Source organism: Synchiropus splendidus, chromosome 7 (assembly GCF_027744825.2).
Source record: "Synchiropus splendidus isolate RoL2022-P1 chromosome 7, RoL_Sspl_1.0, whole genome shotgun sequence".
Lineage (NCBI taxonomy): Eukaryota > Metazoa > Chordata > Actinopteri > Syngnathiformes > Callionymidae > Synchiropus > Synchiropus splendidus.
Genome location: NC_071340.1, coordinates 20,083,187 through 20,105,604, shown reverse-complemented (window position 1 = coordinate 20,105,604; position 22,418 = coordinate 20,083,187). Strand labels below are relative to the sequence as shown.

The following is a 22,418-nucleotide window of genomic DNA, read 5'->3' as shown; positions in this document are numbered from 1 at the left end:
TCCTGCCAGGGCCTCCTGCCTGCGCTGAGATTTGTGGTTCCGCCCAGTGTTGTGGAGAGAAGCGTTGAACCATCAAACACCAGCGTGTTTTCCCAAACCTTCACGTGTGGATGGAGGGCCGTGGGTGAGCGCTGACAGTCGGAGCCATCAAAGTGGCTCTGCCGCTGCCAAATGTCAGAAGGCCACGAACAATGGCAGGAAGGGGCTGAGGGTCTTCAGGAGATGAGACGCACAAACATCTTCAGACTGGTCCTGAGGATCTGGGTAAGAGGGTTTCGCTTCCTGTTTTTGACTCAAATGGCGGCGAGCGTGTGCCAACTCCACTAATGACTCAGACGTGGTGAGCCGGCGCTAATCGTCCAACGTTCACGTGCGTGAGCCGGGTCTTCATCAGTGATGTGTCTATGAACACAATGGTTTGTTGAGAGGACTTCCTCCCCATATGGCGGCCTGAGCCGTGCTCCAACACTAATCTGCCCCCGCTGTTTATAAAATAAACAGCCACCCCCCCAAACACCGAGCCGCCGGACTCCCCCTTCGCCTGTGCCCTCAACGTTGCATCTGGATGACCTTTGACCTTGCTTCCTGTCCAGTGGCATGGAGGCAAAATGTGCACTGTATGCATATTTTACTGAGCGGAAGCGGGGATTACCAGCCAGCTCCCGGTGGAGGAAGCCACACATGTGCCATCCACCCACTCCCCCATTCATTCACCAAAGGAGGCACATTATATACATATTACTGTACATCACACCAGCTCTGTTTATTAATGTGAAGATTGGCAGCTTGTCTTCAGTCTTACCCACCAAAATAAAATACATTCTCCTGCGAAATGATCAATAATGAAGCGCCTCCACATGGATCCAAGAAGAGACGATGCGTGAGGCAACTGACGGTCCCTTCACTCCCTCCAATAAGAAGATAAGCTGCTGAGAAGCGGCTCCGTTATTAGTGTAACGTTACATCTAATTGCTAAATCGCTGCCATTCAAAAGACAACAGCATTAACTTCTCAAAACAAGTGTGTTTTCACACACGGACCCCCCACCCTCGCTCGATGCCTGGCCCAGCGGTGGAGGAATGAGTCAAGATAAGCCAGCGCTCGGCCTCCGTCAACACATGAGGCTCGCGGAGGCGAGTAGAGTTACAGACGCGGGGAGGCCGGGGGGGCGGAGGGGGGGGCTCCTCTGGGGCTCTGTGGGAGTGGGGTAGGTGCCGGGGGCCGCTAAGAAGCTGGAGGCGGCTAATCTGCCCCCGGCTGCTCCTCTGATGCCCACCATCTGTGTCTGTAAGTCATCATCATGCAAGAAATAAACAGCTACCCAGTGAGAGCCAGCAGGACCCTGTGATCTACTGTTGCAGCGCAGTCCCACGTTTGTACCCATCTTCACGTGCGACTCCCTCATCTGATCATACCGGCAGTGGAAGACACTACGCACATGAGTGAGGCCGCTGGTGAGCCCTTCTATATTTTAGTCACAGAGATACAAATAAGTAAGAAATTAAATCTCAATAGCACCTTTAAATGTCAATGAAAGGAAGGATGATCAAAAGAAACTTTTTAAAAAGGCTTCAGTTTCAGCTAATATTGGCGACAGGCTGCCTTGAAGAACTAAACCATCTTATAACAGTGGTTAATCCTGGGCTGTGAACTATTTCTGGGAGTGTTGGGGCGACCCACAGTGGCTCTCTAAACAGCAAAACTCTTGCTCAAGCTGCGAGACTCTGACTGCTTATTCAGGTCGAGCTGCCTGGTTAGATGCTGACTTTCCATCATTGTGGACCCTATGCTCTACAGTTAAGTCTCATGAGCTTTCCTGCGAGTCATAGAATGTCAGCCATATGACACATGTTTGTCTCAGGACTTGCACTGAAGGCAGGCAGGCTTTTTAAAAAATCTTCTTTGTGTTGATGCTCCGTCACCACTTCCAGTTCCTCATCTTCACCAGCTGGTCACCCTGACCTGCACATGTGAATTGTGACCTTTCATGCAGAAAAAAAGTGATGCCTTTGTTTAGAGCAGCTGCCTAGCTACCTGATGCCCTATGATAACCCCAGTTCAAGCGGCAATAAAGGGATTTTGAAAAGCGATAATGCATATGTTTCCATCCAAGCTTGATGCAGGCGAAAGGTATTTCATGAAATTTTTGAAATAAAAACAGAGCGTGATATAATGATGACACTTTATTGGTGTCATGATGATACTACAGTCGCAGTACTGCTACTAGTACAGGTCAACATCTCAGACTGGCCTCCAGTAGCCTGGCCTTCCACGATGAGTATTTAGATTGGAGTTACAGAAGATCGATGAAACAATGCGAATAACAGATGAATTACATATAAACTTTCATTCGCAGGGAGCATTTCTCCAGGTGCACCACATTATACACTGTGATGTCAGAACCAAAACATCCATGATGAAGGAGAGACGATGAGGGGAGCCACTTCAAGAGTCGGGTTTTTTCGTGGACGGATTCGATTCAAATGACGTGATTTTTATATTAAGTATAAATATTAAAAAGTGATTTATCATTTTTTTCTTCTTCGCGTTTCTCCCTCTCCTCAAATCTTGGTAGCAGTGGCGCCCTCTATTGACGAGCCACCTACTACAATGTATAGTTTCCTCAGGTGATGGCGGTGAAGGATCAGGTCACGAGGTAAGTCAAGTTACGACCATTTATAACAGACACAGATCAAGCCAGAGGATCAAAACTGAGCTGTGAAGTTCTGAAAATTGTGGCTGTACATTTGATGGGCAGGTGACATCACCTCCAACTCTGGCACATGCGTCTCTGTCATGAATGACTTCGTGGTTGCTCCGGCTTCATTCGTAAATTCCCTGGGATTCATGCCGACATATTTCCTGGCAGAGCCTCCGCCGGATTCCGCAGGTGTCAGGAAAGGTTCCCCTCACATGCTCGGACGGTTTCAGGAGCCCGGGGGGCTGCTGAACCAGAGGATGTGCAGAGGTCAGAGGCCTCCAATGGAGATTAAGCCAAATACCTAAAACTCCTGGAGGAGGTGGCCCGTGCAGGTGTGCAGCCTGGACTCACCCCCCTCATCCCCTTCATCTGGAGTCAAAATAGCCCGCAGGAGAAAAACAGCCAGCAGGTGATTAGCAGATGTAGTTATTACGCCTCATTTACCTTTTTACTGTTCAGCCACTCTGCGTTATTTCACACGACAGAGGGGCCTTGTTTTTGACGGCACAGCAGAGACACACCGGGAGACGGAGGTGAAGGTTAGAGAACCCTCCCGAATTATTATGGATTCTTTCCCTCTCCAGCATTTTGAGAGTGTTTTTGAGACAGACTCGCTCTTTTGTGTATCCATGTAGAGCAGGGGTCACCAACATGGTGCGCACAGGCAGAGTAGCACATGGGCTGTGTAAAACATATTAAATACATTTTCATGTAATAACCATCTTATTACATTTGATTTAGTGATTTAATTTTTGGAAATTATTGTGAAAACTCATCAATGAGACAAGTATTTGAGAGGAATATCATTTATCAAACCTCGGTTTCGAACGTCCTGGACACGCACCGGGCACCTCTTCACTTCTGGAGAGACGTCACTCACTCGGCAACCCCTCCCACATGCAGCGGCCACACACATGGAGGAACAGCCACCTGCAGCAGACACTCTACATTCACTCCTACAAAAGACTATTTTAAGGCTTGGAACGCATTCCTTCTTTTTCCATTCACCGTAATGGGAAAAATCGATTCAGATTTCGAACAATTCGCTACTCGAACGGCCGTCTGGAACGGATTGTGGTCGAGAACCAAGGTACCACTGTACATTGTTATTTCAGAAGTGTGTACTGGCAGCCCTTCAGGTCACACAGTTGAGAAACACATCGAAAAAACAGTGGCCCACTTCCTCATCGTTTGATATTAAGCCTTTGATATGCCAATTACTGTCCAAAACATTTGCTTTTGTTATTCGTTTTTGCGTAGCATGTAGTTGAATGAGAAGCAGCCCCTTCATGAATGGCAACAAAACCATGAACCATGGTGCATTTTTACTGGTTAACACAACATGATTCCTGCTAAAAGAAACAAACCAGTTTTTTGTTTTGTGTAGCATCTGGTTTGATGTAAACTACCTGTGATAAAAAGTGCAACAAGAGCTTGAATAGGTGAGAAAATCGGGGAGGAATGAACAAGAACCATGGAGGTGCGAGGGTCTGGCGTGTCAGAGTCAGGCTGTTTCTCCTGCGCACCACATGACAGAACCTTCTTGAATCTTTCAGGACAAAATGTCTTCTTCATGTTGAAGGAAGACGCAGAAGTCCAAACTGTGAAGTATGAAGGAATAATCCCCCCAAAATTCTTCTGCTAAATGAGCGTCTAATTTGCTGGTTTGTTTCTCCTGGCCCATTAGGAATGGTCCTCTGAGAACATGAGCACACAGAGTGAGGGTGCGAACATGTGATTCCAGGGAACGGACTATTACAGTAATGGCCCAGAGCTGCGTTTGAACAGCGCGCAGCGATGCTTGTCAGCTCAATGACTGTCAAACAGCCGCTAATCCGGAGTGCAGCCTCCACCGGGAGGCGCCGAAATGCGAACCCTGATGACATTTAAAGCGCCTTGCTAAATGCACCCGGGAGGGTTTTTTGGCTTGTTATTTTTTGGTAAAGCTACCAGCTGACATGTGGAGTCACTTGCGAAGCGTAAATAGAAGGGAAAGTTCTGTTCTAAATGATACAGAGACGCGGTGTATATTTGGCGGTGATACAGTGGAGAGTCCAGCCTCAGAACTCTGGGATGAAAAAGCATCGCTAAGGATGAAACAAGTGTTCCAGGTTCGTCTCTGTCTAATAGGGTTTAAACTGCTCTTCAGGATGAGTCATTACAGCGAGTCCACCTCTGACCTTGTTTAATGTTCATGTCGTCTGCTTGTTCTCCGACTCAGCCTCCTCTACGGCGCCCTCACTGGCCACGCAGCTTCATCATCGGCGTCCTGTCCGAACGATCCACATCTCCCCACTCATCATCTCCGGACGAACCAAAGCAGTGTCAGAGTTGAGAAACAGACCAGGTGTTAGACGGCGACATTCGCTGCAGCAAGCTCGATCATTCGAGCAGCACGTCAGAGGGGAGACATGGGAAGCTGAGGATGGGGAGCCAGAAAAGTGGAGATGAACTGAGGAAGGACTATGATGGAGAAGGCTAGTGGATGTTGGACTTTGCCAACTGTTTGCAGAGACTGAGGAGGTTCACCTCCAGACCAAAGAGGACAGTTGAGAAATGATGTGTGTTCTCTCTTCCAGTGAAAGTAGCATAAGTGTTGTCCTGCTGGAGTCAAAAGAGAGAGTTGCTAGTGGGGATTCAAGGCCACAGGTTGGGCGAGAGACTACTGGCTCCACCTCTAGGACACTATGGTGCTGTTTACACTGTGACTGAAAGGATAGAACCCGTGTCACGTGCCTGAATCCCACCCCAACGTTTGGAATCTGGAGGAAACTTGGGGCGACAATGTCTTCGTCACTGTTGTGAAAAGCTCCAGTGGAAAAACTTTGTTTCTGACTTAGACCAGCGTTTTTCAATCCTGGTGCTGCGGCACACTGACAACACTTATGCTACTGTTCGCTGACATAAATGCGCTCCAAAATGTAAAGAGAGAAAGAATAGTAGTTTTTATGAAGCAAGTTCAGGTAAAGAATGTTAAGGATTTGTCTGGAAACACAAAACTACAATAAAAGAGAAGTGATAAAACCCAAACAGTAAAGACAAGGAAGTAAAGAAATAAATACATCATGATATATTTCGCCATATTGCCCGCCCCTTTCTGGACACATTTGAAACAAATACATTTTCTACTATTTGTTTCTGCAAATATCCTGGCTAAATGAGTGTCAGTAGTCAGTTTTTCACAAATGAAGAGGGCTTATCTATAGGACTTTAAGCACAAGTGCGCTCGGGCCCAGGTTCCTTTGGTGGTGAGCCCCGGGATTTTTTCAATGAACGAAGGGTGTCGTGGCTGGAAAAAGGTTGAAAAAGACTGACTTAGACACTGACTTGAAGCGCATCGCTTTTTTATGGAGAAGACTTTGAAAAATGACAAAGAAAGTGATGGATCCAGTGGTTTTCACTATCGCTGCGTAAACATGGTGTGAGACCTTGTTTTTGGATCAGAATAGGATCAAAGTTGATCCTTCCTTCAGGTGAAACACTGTCAGAGGTAAATTTATACCTTTCACTGAAACACTCAGGATATTCTTGTATCTCTGTCCAAGGTGTTTTCCATTTTCTGCTGGAAAGCGAAGAGGCCCAGACGTCTCACTCTCAAGAAAGCAACAACACGGGGTGTAATCTCTCCAGCTTGTTCTGGTCTCCTCCCATCTGGGTTTGCCCCGGAACACCTCACCATAGAGGCGTCTAGGAGGCATCAAGCCTGCTACTTCCTTCTGTTGCTGCATGTGGGATGGACCTAGTCCACACAGCTCCTCATCCTTCAGATGATTCGATTACCCATTTTAAGTCAAAGACAAATGTTCTCCCTGAGTGCAATAACCGAGACTTCATCCCCAGCGCCACGAAAAGTGCAGAGCGGCTCAGAATGTCGGGCCTCATATTTGTTACTGTGGCCTTTTAATGTGACCTGAGCCCGCCTGTCAAGCTCCATCAAACATGGGAACTGGATACCTGCGGAACACAGGCGCCTTTGCTTGGCCTTAACCCACCAGGCCCTGGGAGAGGAGAGAAAGTGGCCCGCATCACATGAATCACGCTTTGTGACGGGGGTCCGTTCGGTCTGGGATCACACGGAGGACCACAAGTCTCTCTTTTTACTGCTCCTGGGCCTGGTAGCTGAGGAGGAGAGAGGCGGGATGGCCCTGCGAAGCCGTGGATTTCCGTTGATGCAGAGATAAATCAGATCATCTCTGGAGTGAGGGGCCGAGCACAGAGGGCGCCTTCTTGCCTTTCCGCCTTTGAGATGTAAATGGAACGGTGGCACTGAAAGAGGTCCAGGTGTCCGATGCAAAGAGGGAAAGCGTGACAGCGCATGCATTCCTGAGGCCTCCACCATTAACCGTCTCGCTGCCTCCGTGGGCCCAAGATAATCTGCAGCAGCAGCATATACTCTGTTGCCATGACAGGGACTTGTATCTCACTTCCTGGGAAAAGAATCCAGGAATGGTAAAACATGCAGAATTAGGATTCAGTTTTAGATGCGAACCCAAAATGGTTTTCAGTCATCGATAGCGTCGACAACAAAAATCTGTGCGTCGATGCGTCATGTTGCTTTTCTCTGGAATCATGAAAATATGTTTATTTCTGTTCCTTTATTTGGTTCCTGACTGAGGTCCGACTCCAACTGGCCACCATCGCTGCGCGCCACTGGCTCCGCGTCTCCACCTCCGCGTCACCACCTCCGACTGACCGCCTCAGTCACAGTCACGGAGGAATTTGAGCAGCGACGGGTCGTAGTGTTCTAAAGTGTGGCTTCATTTTGTTTGCGAAGATAACGCGTCTTAAGGACGAGCAAACCCCTTCGACACCTTGGTAGAATGATGAGAGAGTGTTCCGTGTTTGGTCTGTGACGTCACACACGCTCGAGCTAACAGCTAGCATGTCGGTTAGTACGAAGCTAACTTGCTGTAGATGTGGTGAAGTGTCCTCAGACTCTCTCCTCCTAATAATAATAACCAGACCTGAACTAGGGAGCTACACTGAACACATCGTTTTAGATTATTATTCAAATAAGACCTTTTGATGTGGATGTTGGTCAGATATTTTATATGAGATACATATCTGTGCAGTGATAAAGACTCTCTGTCAACTGTTTTATGCTTCATGCTTCACAGGGTTAAAACATGGTCCTGGATTATGTGACATTATTTTAATATGCTTGTTTAATAATGTTTGTTGTCTGAGTATCACAGTGAGATGATTTAAGCAACTTAAGGTTGAAGAGAAATTCAAAACAGGTCCAAATAAAGGTAAGTGGACTGATCGAAAATAATCATTAGTGAGTTAGTTTTCAGCATCATCCCTGACCCCATGAGTCTCACACACACGCACCAGAGCCCCGCCAGGCAGATTGAAATTTAATGTTGGCTGAGATAACAGATGACAGGGACGGTCGTCCCAACCCGCTCTCCTCCTCTCCTCAGAGGAGCAGAGGTCAACAGCTGCGGCTCACGCCCCGCCGCACTATTAGGGAGCAGTTAGTGAGGTCATCAAGGTAGCAATTTGGCCTGCAGCAGCCCGGGGCAGCAGAGCGGCTGCGCCCACACCTCTGGTGCAGAAGAGGCTCTGCGGCAGGTCAAACCGGGAGTTAGGGAAAGAATGGCAACCTGTCATTAGTTCAAACGAGGAGGGATGCTCCGCCGTGACCTTGTTTATGGGGGTGAGGCACCTCCACGCCAAGTTAGCAGGACGGTTTGAGTGGAATGTCCTGTGAGTGACCTTTATCCATGCAAAACACATGCAAAAGAGACATACACTGGACGCGAACCAGCAATCTTGTGACACACAGGGATGTGCTTTAACCGCTATACTGCCTCTAAGTCACATGACCAGCTGTTCAGGTGAGCCTTACAGCCCTAGATATTTGTAGGATGTGGCTCTTTTCAGCACAGCTGTAAAGAAATGTGGCTCTGTGAGTCAGACCTCAGTGACTTTGGACTGGCCCAAGCATGTCTAAAAATTAACAAGACGATTTACTGGTGTTGAATTTAGAACTTCTGTAGCCAGCAAGGAGGTCCATGAGGGTTTGGTTGGTCAGTCGACTCCAGGAGCCCAACAATTTGTACCTCATTCTGGTGACTCCCTCCAGGTCTGTTGCCCAGGACAGCAGCAGACCTCAGCTTTCACTCGGAGCGGAGCCAGAGCCATGTGTCCTATATGTTGGCTTTCAACTCCAAAGAGTCAAGATTTGCCCTCCACAGCACGCTCACCTCTACCAGACCAGAAGTTTAAACCTCAAACAATTCAGTTGAAGAAAAACCATCTCAGCATTCATTTGATCTCTCTCAGTAGAACCTTGTCAAGTGTGTTAGAAACAAATCTTTCAAATCTTTTCATCACTTTTTTAAGGAGAAAATTGCGACATGGATTGAGACTGCAAGTAGTCGTGAATGCCACACGACCGTTTGGTGAAAAACATGACTCACTTTGTTTTCTCGCTCCACAATCCTGCCATAAATCTCTGGTTTTACTTTTCTATTGTTCCCTCTCAGTCATATTTCCCTCCCGCAGAGCAGACAATGGCCTTCCTGTTGACACTGACCAACACATGGGTGGTGGAGTGGCCACCTTGGTGGAGGGTGTTCATAAACGTTCCTAAATTGTTGTGTGGATGCAGCCATCAACAACCAAAAGCCTTGTTGTTTGACCTTTTTTTCAAGGTCATATAAGGTGCACCTTATTCTGAGCGGTTCCTTGGTGTCTTAGAATGTTCAGAGTCTCCCTTAAAGCTGTCTGGTTCTCTTGCTTTTAGTTTGGTTATTGCAGAGAGAGTCATTTTGAGTCAGTGGAAACCCTCTTCTCTAGCCTGTTACAACAAACGGCTGAATGACATGGTTTTTCTCTCTCATATCTTGAAGAAATGCGATACACGCTCTGATCTGAGGTCCATTTTTGGAGGCTTTTGAGGAGGACAATGAATGATTTTGCGTTTTGAATTGTTTTTCCTCTGGGAAAAGTGGTACAAACCCATCATATATGAATCACTTAACTGCAATGTGGACACTGCTGCGATGTGTACAATAGTTCCCTGAATCATGGCATTTGATATATATTTCATGTTATTATTGTTTAATATTATATATTTTTTTATTATTATTTTTGTCTTGTGATTTTTTTTTTAATAATTATTCTTTGTTGCTTAGGTGGGGAGGTGGGGTGATGTTTTTTTTCCAGTGTCCATGAGTATTTTTGACTGAAAATGAAAATAATGAAAAATCGTCAGACTTATATTTTAGACCTATTGGATGTTTTGATGTCTGGCTTATTAAATTTTAGGGCCGTTGCACCACCCAACAATGGACCAACAATTTCATTCATGAATGTGAATGTGTCCGTTAACTTGACAAATTCCACTCAATCCTGCCTCCAACACTCGACTGTCAGGGTTGATGCGACGCAAAGCGATGACGTGTGGCGCCATCTGCTGTCGCGCACTTCCATCGCAACAACCAAAGAAAATACCGTTATAGAGAACAGTCGTCCAAAAGAAATCAATATGACGAGTTGTGACTTTTTTTTAATTTTTTTTAATTAATTTATAAAATCTCCCCAGGTGATGTCTGGATGCTTCCCAACAGCCAACCACCAGCAGGTCGACTGATCAAACCCCACTAGTGTTGCACGCTTTGGTTATAAGAACACGTTTTTATGGAGACTTTACACTCTCAGCAATCTTCGTTTCTTATGACACATCAAAAATATATCGATAGAAATCGTCATTTTTTACAACATAAAAACAGAACAGCCAGGCGAAAGTGTGTAGTTATACAAGCCACTATAACTATTGCATAAAGGAAAGTGTCAGAAGGTGTGTGTGATCATTCGAGACCGATTACCTTTTGTCCAATAACTCAACTCAAACTTATGTACAAGCAAATAGGTGCCGCGAAGCTTTTCCCTTTAGTGGCGAACACGAGCCAGAGTGATTGTCCACCTGCAGGCCGCTGCACTGAAACGTCACCTGACTTTCCTCGGAAGCAAGAGGTCTGCTTTGGAGAGTCTAGAGAGGACCTGAACATCCGAGTCAGCACCATTTAGTGTTCAGGAGGAAAACGGTTGTCTCAACAAATACAGACCAGCGCTTGGCAGGAGGCAGCATTTTGGACAGATAGGAGAAAAAACAAAAACAAAAAAGGAGGAACGTGGTGTTCCCTCACTTCCCTGCTCAACTCCCCCGGTACGCTCAGTTTTGGTCAGTTATAATAAGTCGAACAAAAAGAAATGACCACTGATGCAAAGGCAAAAATAAATAACTGAATTCAGATGAAGCAATTCAGTTCGATCCAAACGTTAAGACGACGAAATGCTCCTCGACTGACGACACAACTCCCACACTAAGACGGAATCGCAGTCCTGCTGTGATCAGCTTAAACTAGGAATATTGCTGACGTCCCCAGTCAAAACACACGTGAAATTTAAGGCCTCGCTGTGATGATTGTGAACCCTTTTCTGCAAATATAATGCATTTTAAAATGTTGGACTCAAACTTTTTTTTTCGTTTTCCGCGGACTCATGGGTCAGAAGAGGGGTGAAGACACCTGCAGGACCAGGAGCTGGTGTGCACATCACCTCCAAGCAGACCTGACTCTGTGTGTGTGTGTGTGTCACGCAATGCTGAGATGGATAACGTAAGATAGTGTGTGTGGTCTCATGGAACAGTACAGTCGACCTGAACTGTGACACACAACATGAAACCAAGACCATTCTTATTCCGCCTGTATTAATGTTTTACGCCGTCGTTGTTGAACGCACTTGCACAGGTGTGAGGTCACAGTAGTGGCTGCAACACTCCAGACGAGTGTCAGACATGTTAACCGGAAGCACAGGTGCAAAGTCACAACTTCCAGCTTGGTCTCCAGGAGGGTGTAAAGCAGTTCTCAACAGTGAGATGTTTAGTATTGAGGCAGCAGCAGCAGCAGGGGCATTTGACTATAGTGTTGCCGTGACTGTGCCACACCCCTCCTGGCCCGGGCGGCGGCTGCCTTTAATAGTAGTAACTCTACTGCTGTTTCAATGCTGCCCACAAGCTAGTAGATGAGAGTAGGAGTATAACACACTTGTGTGAAGGTCAGGCTGGTGATGCTGGTGCTCATGACTCACGCACACAGTTACAGGTAAGTGTCCTGCTCTGTGCTGCTGAGGCTTTGAGTGGATTGCTGAAGAGGCGACTCTTTGGCAGGAGGTTCATCTGCAGGCGGCGAGGCCTGCAGCTGAGCGGAGTCTTTTTCAGTCTGTGGCGCCATGCTGACAGCAGGTGGCGCTGGTGGATCAGCTGGCGGAGGTGGAGTGTCGCTGGGGAGCGGGTAGGGGTTGGGGATCTCCTCTGCCAGCAGCGAATTCTTCTTGCTCTTCCGCTTGCTCCTCTTGTCCTTCCTCAGCTGCGGCGTGGGCATCTCCAGCACGATGGTGGGGTTCTGCTGCAGGTCCTGGCGCCGCGGCGGGTCGGCCAGCATGATGAGGCGCGCGCCGTGCATCCTGGGCGGGGATTTGAAGTTCAGCTCGCCGCGATTCTTTTTCCATCGCTTCAGCTGGGAGTGATGCTCTCGTTCCACGTCCCGGGCCGTCACGGGGACTTCCAGGACCTGCGGCAGACGCACAACGCAGTCATTGACTGAACAGAAAAAAAGTGACTGGAAGAGCGAGCGGAACACGAATGTCAAAGGGTCTCAGGCTGGGACGGCCAGTGTGGACAGCGCTTCACACAAGAGCCGCTTTTGTCTGTGTGAACAGAGACTCACACAAGAACTGGGAAGATGACGCTCACCAGCAGTCTGTAATGGGTTCATCATCTCCAGACCACAGAACATCTGCAGAGCCAGCAACACAGGAGAGACATGCCCAGCCTACAGTATGTTCTCAACCGCCCTGCACAACCTCGCCCTTTAATGCGCGTTTAAACCGCAGTGCTGCCTCCTATCGACGGATTTTGGTACTGAAACACTACAGGACAAGAAACATTTCCCAAGTCAATAATAACTGGATAAAATCCAGGCCAAGGTCTATAGAAAAGAACACGTTTGGATTCCAGGAACATGAACTTGTCTCTCATGACTGAAGGTAAGTTTTTTATTTTCTTAAAAAAAGGGGTCACACATGAAAAGAACCTTCAGCAACTTGCCATGTCAGCTGACGGTGAAATCTTCTCCGGCCAACACTTCAAACACAGCAGATCACGGCTGAGACTCTCACCTCTCGCACCATAAAGCCCTCCTGCATGTAGCGTGGCTCAATGGCTCGAAGGAGCTCCATGGTTTCGTACTGGCCCTGACAGGCCTTCAGCTTCTCACGACTTCCCAGCATGGACTTGAGCAGCACCAGGCCCACTCGGAATATGATCTTCACTCCTGAGAGACAAAGAAACCCACTTGTCCAAAGCCATTCTCGTGATGCTTCGCGAGGTCAGGGCTCACCGTCACAGAGGAACATGTCCCAGACCCGCAGCACCGAGGCCCAGGGCAGCGTCCTGGAGAAGGCGCACATGAACCACTCGGTCATGTAGAGGATGGGGTCAATTTTGTGCTTCTCCAGGTGGCGGTACGCGAGTGGAGAGGTGCGTCGCAGCAGAGCAAACAGGATCTCGCCGTCCAACTGGATGGCTTCCTGGCACAGGTAGGAAGGGTTCAGTGCGGAAGCAAAGGCCATATTCAAGTTCAGTGAAGCTGAAACATGACACTATTGCCGATGTTCAGCAGTCAGAACTAAACTAGAGCACATCAAACTGCTGCAGGCCTCAATGCACAGCGACGCCAGCGTTTCCCTTCAGGCTTCCAACTCACTTATTAGACAGTAAAGCTTAATAAAGTGCAAAGGCTTATTAACCGACTTCGTGCGAACACAGTCAACAACACTTCTGAGGTCTAATCACAGCTTTACTGACACCACGTCTGCGTCACAGCGTGTCAACAGCGAGCGCTTCAGTGGCAGCGAAACAACAGTAAAACATGCTGTTAAAAGCTTCTGAGGTGCAGCAGCCTCACCAGGCCGGGGCTGTAGTAGCCAGGAAGGTACTTCTCACAAATCTGCACAAGTCCCCAGAAGGCATCCTGTGGAAAAACATACAGATGGTGATGTCAGACGGCTCCCGAGGACATTTATCTGCGCTCACATGCGAGTCAGGCTCCAACAGGAAATTGCTTCTTTTGATAATCAAAGAAAGAGAAACAGCCCCTTTGCTGGCTTTTGTGGACCTCGCTTTATTTGGTATCTAAAGTAAAATATACCGTATGAACTGGTAAATAATTGAAAAGGGGAGCAGTTCTGTGCCAAAGAAAATAAAAGGCCTCATTTGTATCTACTTTCATCATAACTATCTCTCCAGGGAGTTGGGTGCCGGTTTCATTGTCACGGTCAGAGTGTGGAGATGATGTCATCTCCGCAGGTGACACTTCCTTTTAAAATGTCAAACTTTGATCAGAAAGTATTGACGAATAATCTGGAGCGGCCTCCTAGTGGTTATTTATGACTGAATATACCATTTAAAAATGTCAAAATATTATATCTGACTCTTGTGAAGGACTGTAAAAATGAGGCCACAACCACGTGGCCTTCAACATCATCGGGATCTGGTTGTGAAATATAATAAAAAGGGGACATCAGGGGTGTCAAAACACAACAAGGGACTGCTGGCAGTTTTCAGGCCAATATGAAAAAGATGATCCATTTCTGATGTTGCACTGAATAGCTGGACTTCTGGGGTCAGTGACTGCACGAGGCTGAGGTGTGGTCCGTTGTGACCCTTTATGCAATACATGTCTTTAACTTAAGCTCGAGTCTTGTTTTGTTGTCGACACGCCCGCTGTAGCTGATCCCTGCCCGTGTCTCAGGACAATACTTGGGTTACCTTGCTGCAGAGAATTTCAAACCAGGCTTTACAATGTTTCACCCCCACAATAGTACACAAGCCAAAGAGACCATTTCAGGGGGAAGACTGCGTAAGATGACCCTAAATTGCTTTATACGCATCAACAAATCCAGCCAAATTCTGCCGTACAGCTTATCAATGACAGACAATGAAGTCAGGAGATGAGCTACCTCAGCGGGCATGTGCATGAGCAGCACGGCAGCGATGGGAGCCTGAGCCTGACAGTAACCCTCCTCTGGTCTGTACAGAGTGTAGGCCTTCAGAACCCGGAACAGATCCTTCTGCCTGCAGAGATTCATCGGACAATGAATCAAAAAGATCAGGTCCTATTACTTCCAGTTTGCAGGTTCACAGCAGGACTCACCCATGTCCTCCACGTGACACAAACATCTCATGGAATGGGAACTGCCGATGCAGGTCTTTCTCAATGACATCGATCCATTTCGGGTCCCCTGGTTGACTGTCCAGCTCCTGACAAATACATAGAAACCGCTGGTTAGCAGAACAACACAGCTTCAACCACAGACCGAACAATTCCACTGAACCATGTCGGCGTGCGTGAATTTAAGAACATCTCAGCCACAATAGAAACACCAGAGAGAAGCCACAGTTTCTGTTACAATCTAAATTGCGGTTGTAATTCAGAATTAAGAAGTGAAAGATGCTGCTGTCTGACCTGGAACTTTCCTTGGTTCTGCTCTCGCTTCACTTTCCCTCCAGAGAGGTAGAGCCAGGCTCGACCTCGCAGCGCCGGCGGGATTCCTTTTTGGCAGCGCAGCCTCACCTGAGCAGCAGGGAGGGAAACAGAGCTCATCAGATGGAAGATGTTTACCTTCACTTCTTCATTGAACACTTCAAATAACCACACCGCTGGATACTGGTGATTTTGCAAAAGGTTTAGCACATCTGTGCTGAAGTCATAGTTTCATTCTTCTGATGTGAAAACTATGGAGCCTTCAAGTCTGATTAGCTGCTGCTTTTGTGCAGAGGAACAGCATGTGACCTATTACATCACTGGAGTTAAGACCAGTAGGAGTAGATGCCAGTCACTGCTGGTACAATTCCTGCACTCTGGATCATTTACATCATTCAAAATTCTGCTTCGTCTCACATGAATAACTGCAGCCATAATCTTTGAGACGGAACACAAAGAAAAGAGCTGGGCTGGGGACAGAACTCGCCTTGTTTCACACGACTTTACAAAAACGTAGCGTAGAATCTTATCACTAAAACAACTTCCATGATTCAAGAACTGTGGTAGCTGACAGCATGAGTAAAGTTCATTACTGGGATTCGAACTCACAGCACTTGTGTGAAAGCGCAGTGTGGTAGCCAGCACTATAATAGTCAAAGCCCTCTGAAACATTTGTCACACCAGTTGTGAAGGACTGATTTGATTTGTGCTAGTTCTGCACGGAGGGCACGGGCACCTGAGCAGCATCGGACTGAGGCCAGAACCAAGGCAGAGTCTGAAAGAGATGCTAGATCGCACAGCCATGCGACGCACGCGCAACTCAGGACTGTTGTTCTGTGAGGTCCTATCAAGCTCAACAATAAACTCAAGTTACAATGACCTGAATATGATCAGTTCCCATGATGCTTTTGCAGCTCAGTCAACCACTCAGTGGTTGATCAGTAAAATAGGGAATTTACAGGCAAAGAGCTTTGTGTCTCGAAAAGACAGAGACATTGATACATCAGACGCATGAAATTACAGGCGTTTTATACACACTAAAGCATTCAAATGCGCCGTTTTCACCCACGAGTATAACACCAAGCATCCCTGCAGCTCCGGCTCCACAAACTGGCTCAGCTGTGGGGAACTGACCGGGCGAACAAAACACCTGTTGGTTTGCCTTCAGTTTTGAGTTTGTTTTCATCACCAGTCTCCATTTTGGACCCCGTTTTCAAAAGAAGTTATGTCACGTTTCCTTGTGCATTTTTAAGATGGTATGCGGCCATCTTTCTACAATGGACAACAAGATCTCTGCTTACAGACTATAGAAAAATATGAACAGATTTGCATTGTGTAATATGGATTCATGCATTCATTCAACTGCATCCATTCAACCTCCTGTTCCTTGAATGAGTTATGTGAAGAAATGTTAAGTCATATTTCTCTATTGACTTACTATAAGACAACGCAGCTTAGGTCTAATTATATTACATATTATATTTGTCCGATTTTTCAGTAACAACAACAAATAGTCAATATATAAATATGCAGATCACTGAAACTTAGTCATTTATAAGTAGCTCCCGAGGTGAAAAGGTCTGGGCTTTTCAAGAAAATCCATTCATAGTTTTTTGGTGCTCAGGGTCTCCAGCATCGGGACCCTACACTAGGATTTTCACAGAGGCAAAATGAGCTTGAAGTCTGTATGGTTCCATCGAATAGTAAGAAGCCTATTGAATGGTGAATGCATAGATGTTGTAGGCAGAGAACGGTGCACTTAATTCTCCACTATCACCATCTGCAGTTGATCATTGTCCTTTATGATCCATAAACCTCTCTCTTTAACATATAGAGAAAAAGGAAGGCTATCTGTTTCACTCAGGCACAAAAGCTACTAGCTAGGAAAGGCGAAATAAACAAGAAGGGGTTTTTTTTTTCACAAAAACAATGTACATTTGCACCTCAACGCTGGAAATGGTGTCTAAATTCAGAGCACTACAAAATTCCCAGGGGGCGTGTCCCCGCAGTTGTGTTATACTGCACCTTATACGAAATGTAAGCCAGATTTGAGGACATTAGTAGACAGTATTTTGTTTAAAATGGTTTGAAACAACTCATAACACTGAGACCAAGTGACCTTGATTGCCTTTTAGCAAGTGGAACGACTACGACCAGACAATGGCGGAGCATGAAAACAATGACCTTCAGTTTGTGATGCATGTTGGCACATTCCTCCCTCCCTGTGCACTTGACTACTCATAGTCTAAACACACACAAGCTCGCGCGCACACACACACACACACACACACACACACACACACACACACACACACACACACACACACACACACACACACACACACACACACACACACACACACACACACACACACACACACACACACACACACACACACACACACACACACACACACACACACACACACACACACACACACACACAGGCATATTTCGTCTCCTCTCCTCAGAGCAGAAGTCGGTGGAGCCCCACCCTGGATATGAATAACATTTGTCACGTTACGTGGTGTAATGACTGGATAGGTCAGGTCCTGCCCTGCTGCTGACTCATGGAAATGAGGTTAGCTTGCACCTCAGTGTGGAACTGCTGAAAGAGCTTTACCAGGTAAGCAAAGAGAAGCAGCGAACATCCTGTTCTCATCCGTGAGCAAACAAGACTCCATTTGTTCTGATCATGCACGGCTCAACGGCACGTGGAAATATGAGTGTCACAGATCAAGTTAATCACATCAGCCCATGTATTGGTCAGGAAGCACAGACCTTATTGTATCTCTTGATCATCCACTTGTCCCAGTGGTTCAGCATGTCCAGCCACTTCACCTCCCTCTGCCTCAGGACGGCAGGAGGCACATCCTGAGCTCTGGAAACACAACAAACACAAGTTTATTTCAAATGAAATACTGTCGGATGAACAGATTCACATCATATAAATAAGTTGCTGCTGAATTTCATTTCATTTTAGATTTTCCATAAAAACATTTTTTATATTTACTTTCTGAGATATAAAAAAATAAATAACATAAAAAATACAACTTCTGTAAAACAGATGTTATCAAAGCAGTTTCTAAACATTGCAAGAAACTTCCATCTTTGGACATAGGAGCTACTTGTGTGGCCGTCAGTTGTATGAACACCAAAACGTGCAGTCGGCCTAAAATAACCACCAGTGAGCGCAATTTGAGGGGGGAAATAAATCACAGACACAGTCCTTTTAATGGAGCGACTCATTCTGCCTCAAAGAGTTGCTTTCCTCTGACTTAAACATTTAGGTGAGACCACAACAAAAGAGAAAAAACAACATGCTATATTTTTCAAATGAAAAGGAGAACGTCAGCAGACTGGAACCAACATCATGAGTGAGGTCTGACATTTAACTGAGCAATACAATTATCTCATCAGAACAGGCCTGTAATTCTACCCTTCAAAGATTCTTTTTTTTAACCAGGGACCTTCGTCTTTTACTTAGAAAAGCGGGAAATCTGTTCAGCAATATGGTGAAGTGCTGCTTCAGCTCGGAGAGAAGAGACACACTACTTTATGTCAGTGCCAAGCAGAACAAGTTCAACCCAGCGTTTGTGGATACACAGAGCCAAGAGAGGCCCTGCAAGTTACTGGGCACTGACGTTGTGGCTGCCAAAACCTCTGAGTCAGGAAGTATCCCGCTTCCCCGGTGATGGATCCAGCTTTAGGATGAACTCATACATTGGAATCACTTACAGGAATCGGTTGTCAGGAAGTTGTCTTAAGGTCAAAAAATGCTTAGTTGTTGAAAACACGGGCTGTTTTTCATATTAAATATGGTATGAATCCACACGGATCTTTTCCTAAGAGTCACAGATCCCGACAGTGGGCGAGGCAGTGTGACTGCTCCAGCCCATACTTGATGAAGGCAATGCATCATAATGCAACACAAGTGGGGAGCAGGGGGGGTTCCAAGTAGGAGTCATACTTACTGCTGCGACACAAAGTTATGATGACAACAAACCCTCGAAACCACTGAAAGCCCCGAAACACTCCAGCAGGAAAAAATAAACACAGTGTGAAGAGGAGAGAGCGTGTGTCTCACGAAGCTGTGAAAGTCAAGCTGATGATCAATTGAGTATTGAGGGAAGGTTGACACAAAAATGATTCTGTTCTGAGTAACATCTTTTATCCATGTTATTGACATCAAAAAATGAAAATAAAAAGTATAATGGCCATGAAATATTGATATGCAACACTGACAAAAAGGTCTAAAATCTTCCATGCTTCAATTGTACCTCATACCTCTGGCATTCATGGGAAGAATTGCCTTTTATTTCAGATAGAGCAGGGTGTAAAAAGTTGTTAAGCAATGAAAGAAATCAGAAGCAAATCACAGGGATCTGGATGAGCTGATGGAAGAGAGGACCAAAACTCGCTAGTTGACTTTCATGGGCTCCAACAAACAAAGCTGCCTGAAACTACTTTAGACTTTTGTGCGATCAAAATGATGGTGCATTTGAGTTTTAGTGCTGGGCAAATTAATACCACTACATTGTGGACAGAAGAAATTCAAGAAAGATTATCACTATGCAACAAATAACCCAAGGAATAATGTTTAAAGTAAAACAGAATGATCCCAGGAGAACTTGGAGCCGTGGCCCCAGCACCAGTTCAGTCATCCAGATGGCTAGTTGGTGAATCATTAACTGGGTAATGTTAACAAAAACTCAAATTTCCATTAGACACTTTTCCTCTTATCTGCGCCGTGAAGCATTACACTGGTGACTAATGGGTTAAACCTGTGCTGGAGGCAGGGGCACACATTTGACTAGGTTTAGAAACTTAATTAAATTCATGGTCCTGAAATCACATTTGGAATCACATGGCCTGTTTCAAAACACGACCCGGGACTCAAGCGAGACGAAATTTCCCAGGCTAAAAAAGCGAGGAGAAGCAGGATCTTGTGACTCGGTTCTGGTCAACATGGACGGTCAGAAACACAAAGTCTAATGTCTCTCACTTTAATGGCTCAAGCCAGGGTCCAACACAGACAGCTGCGAAATATCAAATACATTTGAATATTCAATAGACGTAAATCAGTCTTTTTTTTAGCAAGACAGGTATTACTATTATGCACTAGCATCGCTGTGAAAGTTTAGTCCTGAGATGCCGTCCTTGCGACTCAATAATGGCCGTGATATGAACTCTAAACATGCAACCCAGAAACATCCAACGGAGTATTTCGGTGGTTGCACTGTGGTTCATTTAGGTTGAAACATAAATAACAAATATCGATGTCAACGTGAAACTAAAGCTGCTGAATTACGGCTCTGAGACTGAGGGAGAACTATCAGTCAGATGGGATCTGACAGTCTGTTTGTTGAACACACACCAGGTTTTATCACGCTTCAGAGTTCAAGTAGCAGGTGAGTCTTTAAATGACTGTGTGTTGTCGTCCTTGTCTGATCCCTTGATCAACTCACAGCACCATCACCCAGCAGTCTGGGCTTCTATTTCTCCATTCAGAAGATTAAACAGTCTGACCTTTCCTTTCCATTGTGCGTGTGTACACGACTGTCTAAGACTGGACGCTGACCAAAACAAAGCATTCTCGACCAAGTCTTTGTCCAGAATCAGTTAGTAAAGCGCAAATCAGAATTTAAAATGCTGTCTGCTGCTTGGTCAGTGATGTGTGACAGCATCCTTCCATGAAATGACCTGTAATAGCTGTGTTAGTCTGGCCTGACTGTCACTCAATATTTCAAGGTAAACACATAAATATCTGACAAATAAAACCATGTCACCGACTGTAACACATGGTGTGTCCAGGTTGACAAACACGTGACTTTTCTGAGTGTGCATGGTTGTAAATAGTAAGCCCTCAAGTGCTGTTTTGAAATTTAATATTGGAATTGCCCAAAATTAGGTTTGAACAGTTTGTTGTCCCGATGGTCTCACTGCTTTTAATCGATTAGTCGACTAATAGAAGACATATATTTCATCCAAATATCTTCAAAGTTCTGACATAGCAGCACAATATAATTCTTAATGTATATATGACATTGTCAGTGTAGCTACAGGGAGAAAATACCAAGCGTATCACTCCCGCTAAATAAAGATTATAGGCAACTTCAAGTGACTTTGATGGTGACACGAGTTGAGCTCACTTGGGCAACAACAAAGATGCAAAATGGGCGTTTTTTAAATAGTGCTTTTCGCATCATAAATCAACTGGCACTCGAAAGAAAGTGGGCACAACATGCCACGCGGCTGGCGTTCAACAAAAACACACGACTTTCGAAGCATGTTACAGCTGAATCGAACGAGACTTACGATTCTTCCGAGTACTGCTGCGCTCCGCCGATAAATCCATATTTGTCCGTTTGTCTCTCGCTGGCGAAGCCGTTGATCTCGGAGTCGGACCCGAGCGAGCTCTCGTCGTCTATGTGGCTGCTGCTGATGGTCCGGATGCTGCGGGTGTCCACCGCAGCCTGGCGGCCGTTCTCCGTTTTGGCCATGATGGTCGGACGTGCTAGCACGGCGGCTAGTCAGGGCAGCTAACGTCAGAGCGTTTGTTGACAGCCTCGAGTCAAAAGTGCTCCCCAGCATATGGTGTCGAATCGAACCTGGGCCAGGCCATTCATCCGCGCTGTCGACCGATACACACGCGAACCGGTGGCTCACCCATCAAACGTTAAACCGCAACTGCCGAACTGAAACCAACTGAGGAGCAGAGATTGAACACTCGCTAGCTCGGCTGCTAATGTCAAGTTAGCGCAAAACTTTCCCCTGCTCTGAGCCCAACTCAACTAAGTAGAGTGTTTTTCATTGTTAGCGACTCACTAACTGGATTACCCTGACACGTCTGCGGCTAATTCAGGCTTAGCTCGATGTCCTGGCACCGCGGGTGGACAGACGGAGCTTTCCCGGCAGCAGCAGACACCCAGCGGAGCGCTCGCTTTACCAGCCCTGCTGGCTCAGCAGCAGGGGCTCCTCTAGCTGCCGCCCTCGGTACTGCAGCTCGCATAGCGCCTGCCGATCACGCCCACGTTCAGCAACACCTACAGTATCTCTACAACACATGTTGCCTCGGAATATAAAAACGACTTTTAAGGCATTTGCTTTTCCATTTTTGGTCAATATCAAGACGAACTAGTGAATTACTAGTTATACTA

General features: G+C 46.3%; 1 protein-coding gene across 1 annotated transcript; it reads right to left on the bottom strand.

Annotated features, from left to right (window-relative positions):
• Window positions 1-10,229: 10,229 nt before the first annotated feature.
• LOC128761958 (TBC1 domain family member 10A-like) lies at window positions 10,230-22,220 on the bottom strand. Its single transcript, XM_053869616.1, has 9 exons — window positions 21,577-22,220; window positions 18,040-18,139; window positions 15,241-15,348; window positions 14,929-15,035; window positions 14,735-14,849; window positions 13,681-13,746; window positions 13,114-13,303; window positions 12,893-13,047; window positions 10,230-12,285 (listed from the first exon to the last, which is right to left on the bottom strand). The coding sequence occupies exons 1-9, from the start codon at window positions 21,759-21,761 to the stop codon at window positions 11,812-11,814; spliced, it is 1,500 nt and encodes a 499-aa protein (XP_053725591.1). The 5' UTR covers window positions 21,762-22,220; the 3' UTR covers window positions 10,230-11,811.
• Window positions 22,221-22,418: the final 198 nt, after the last annotated feature.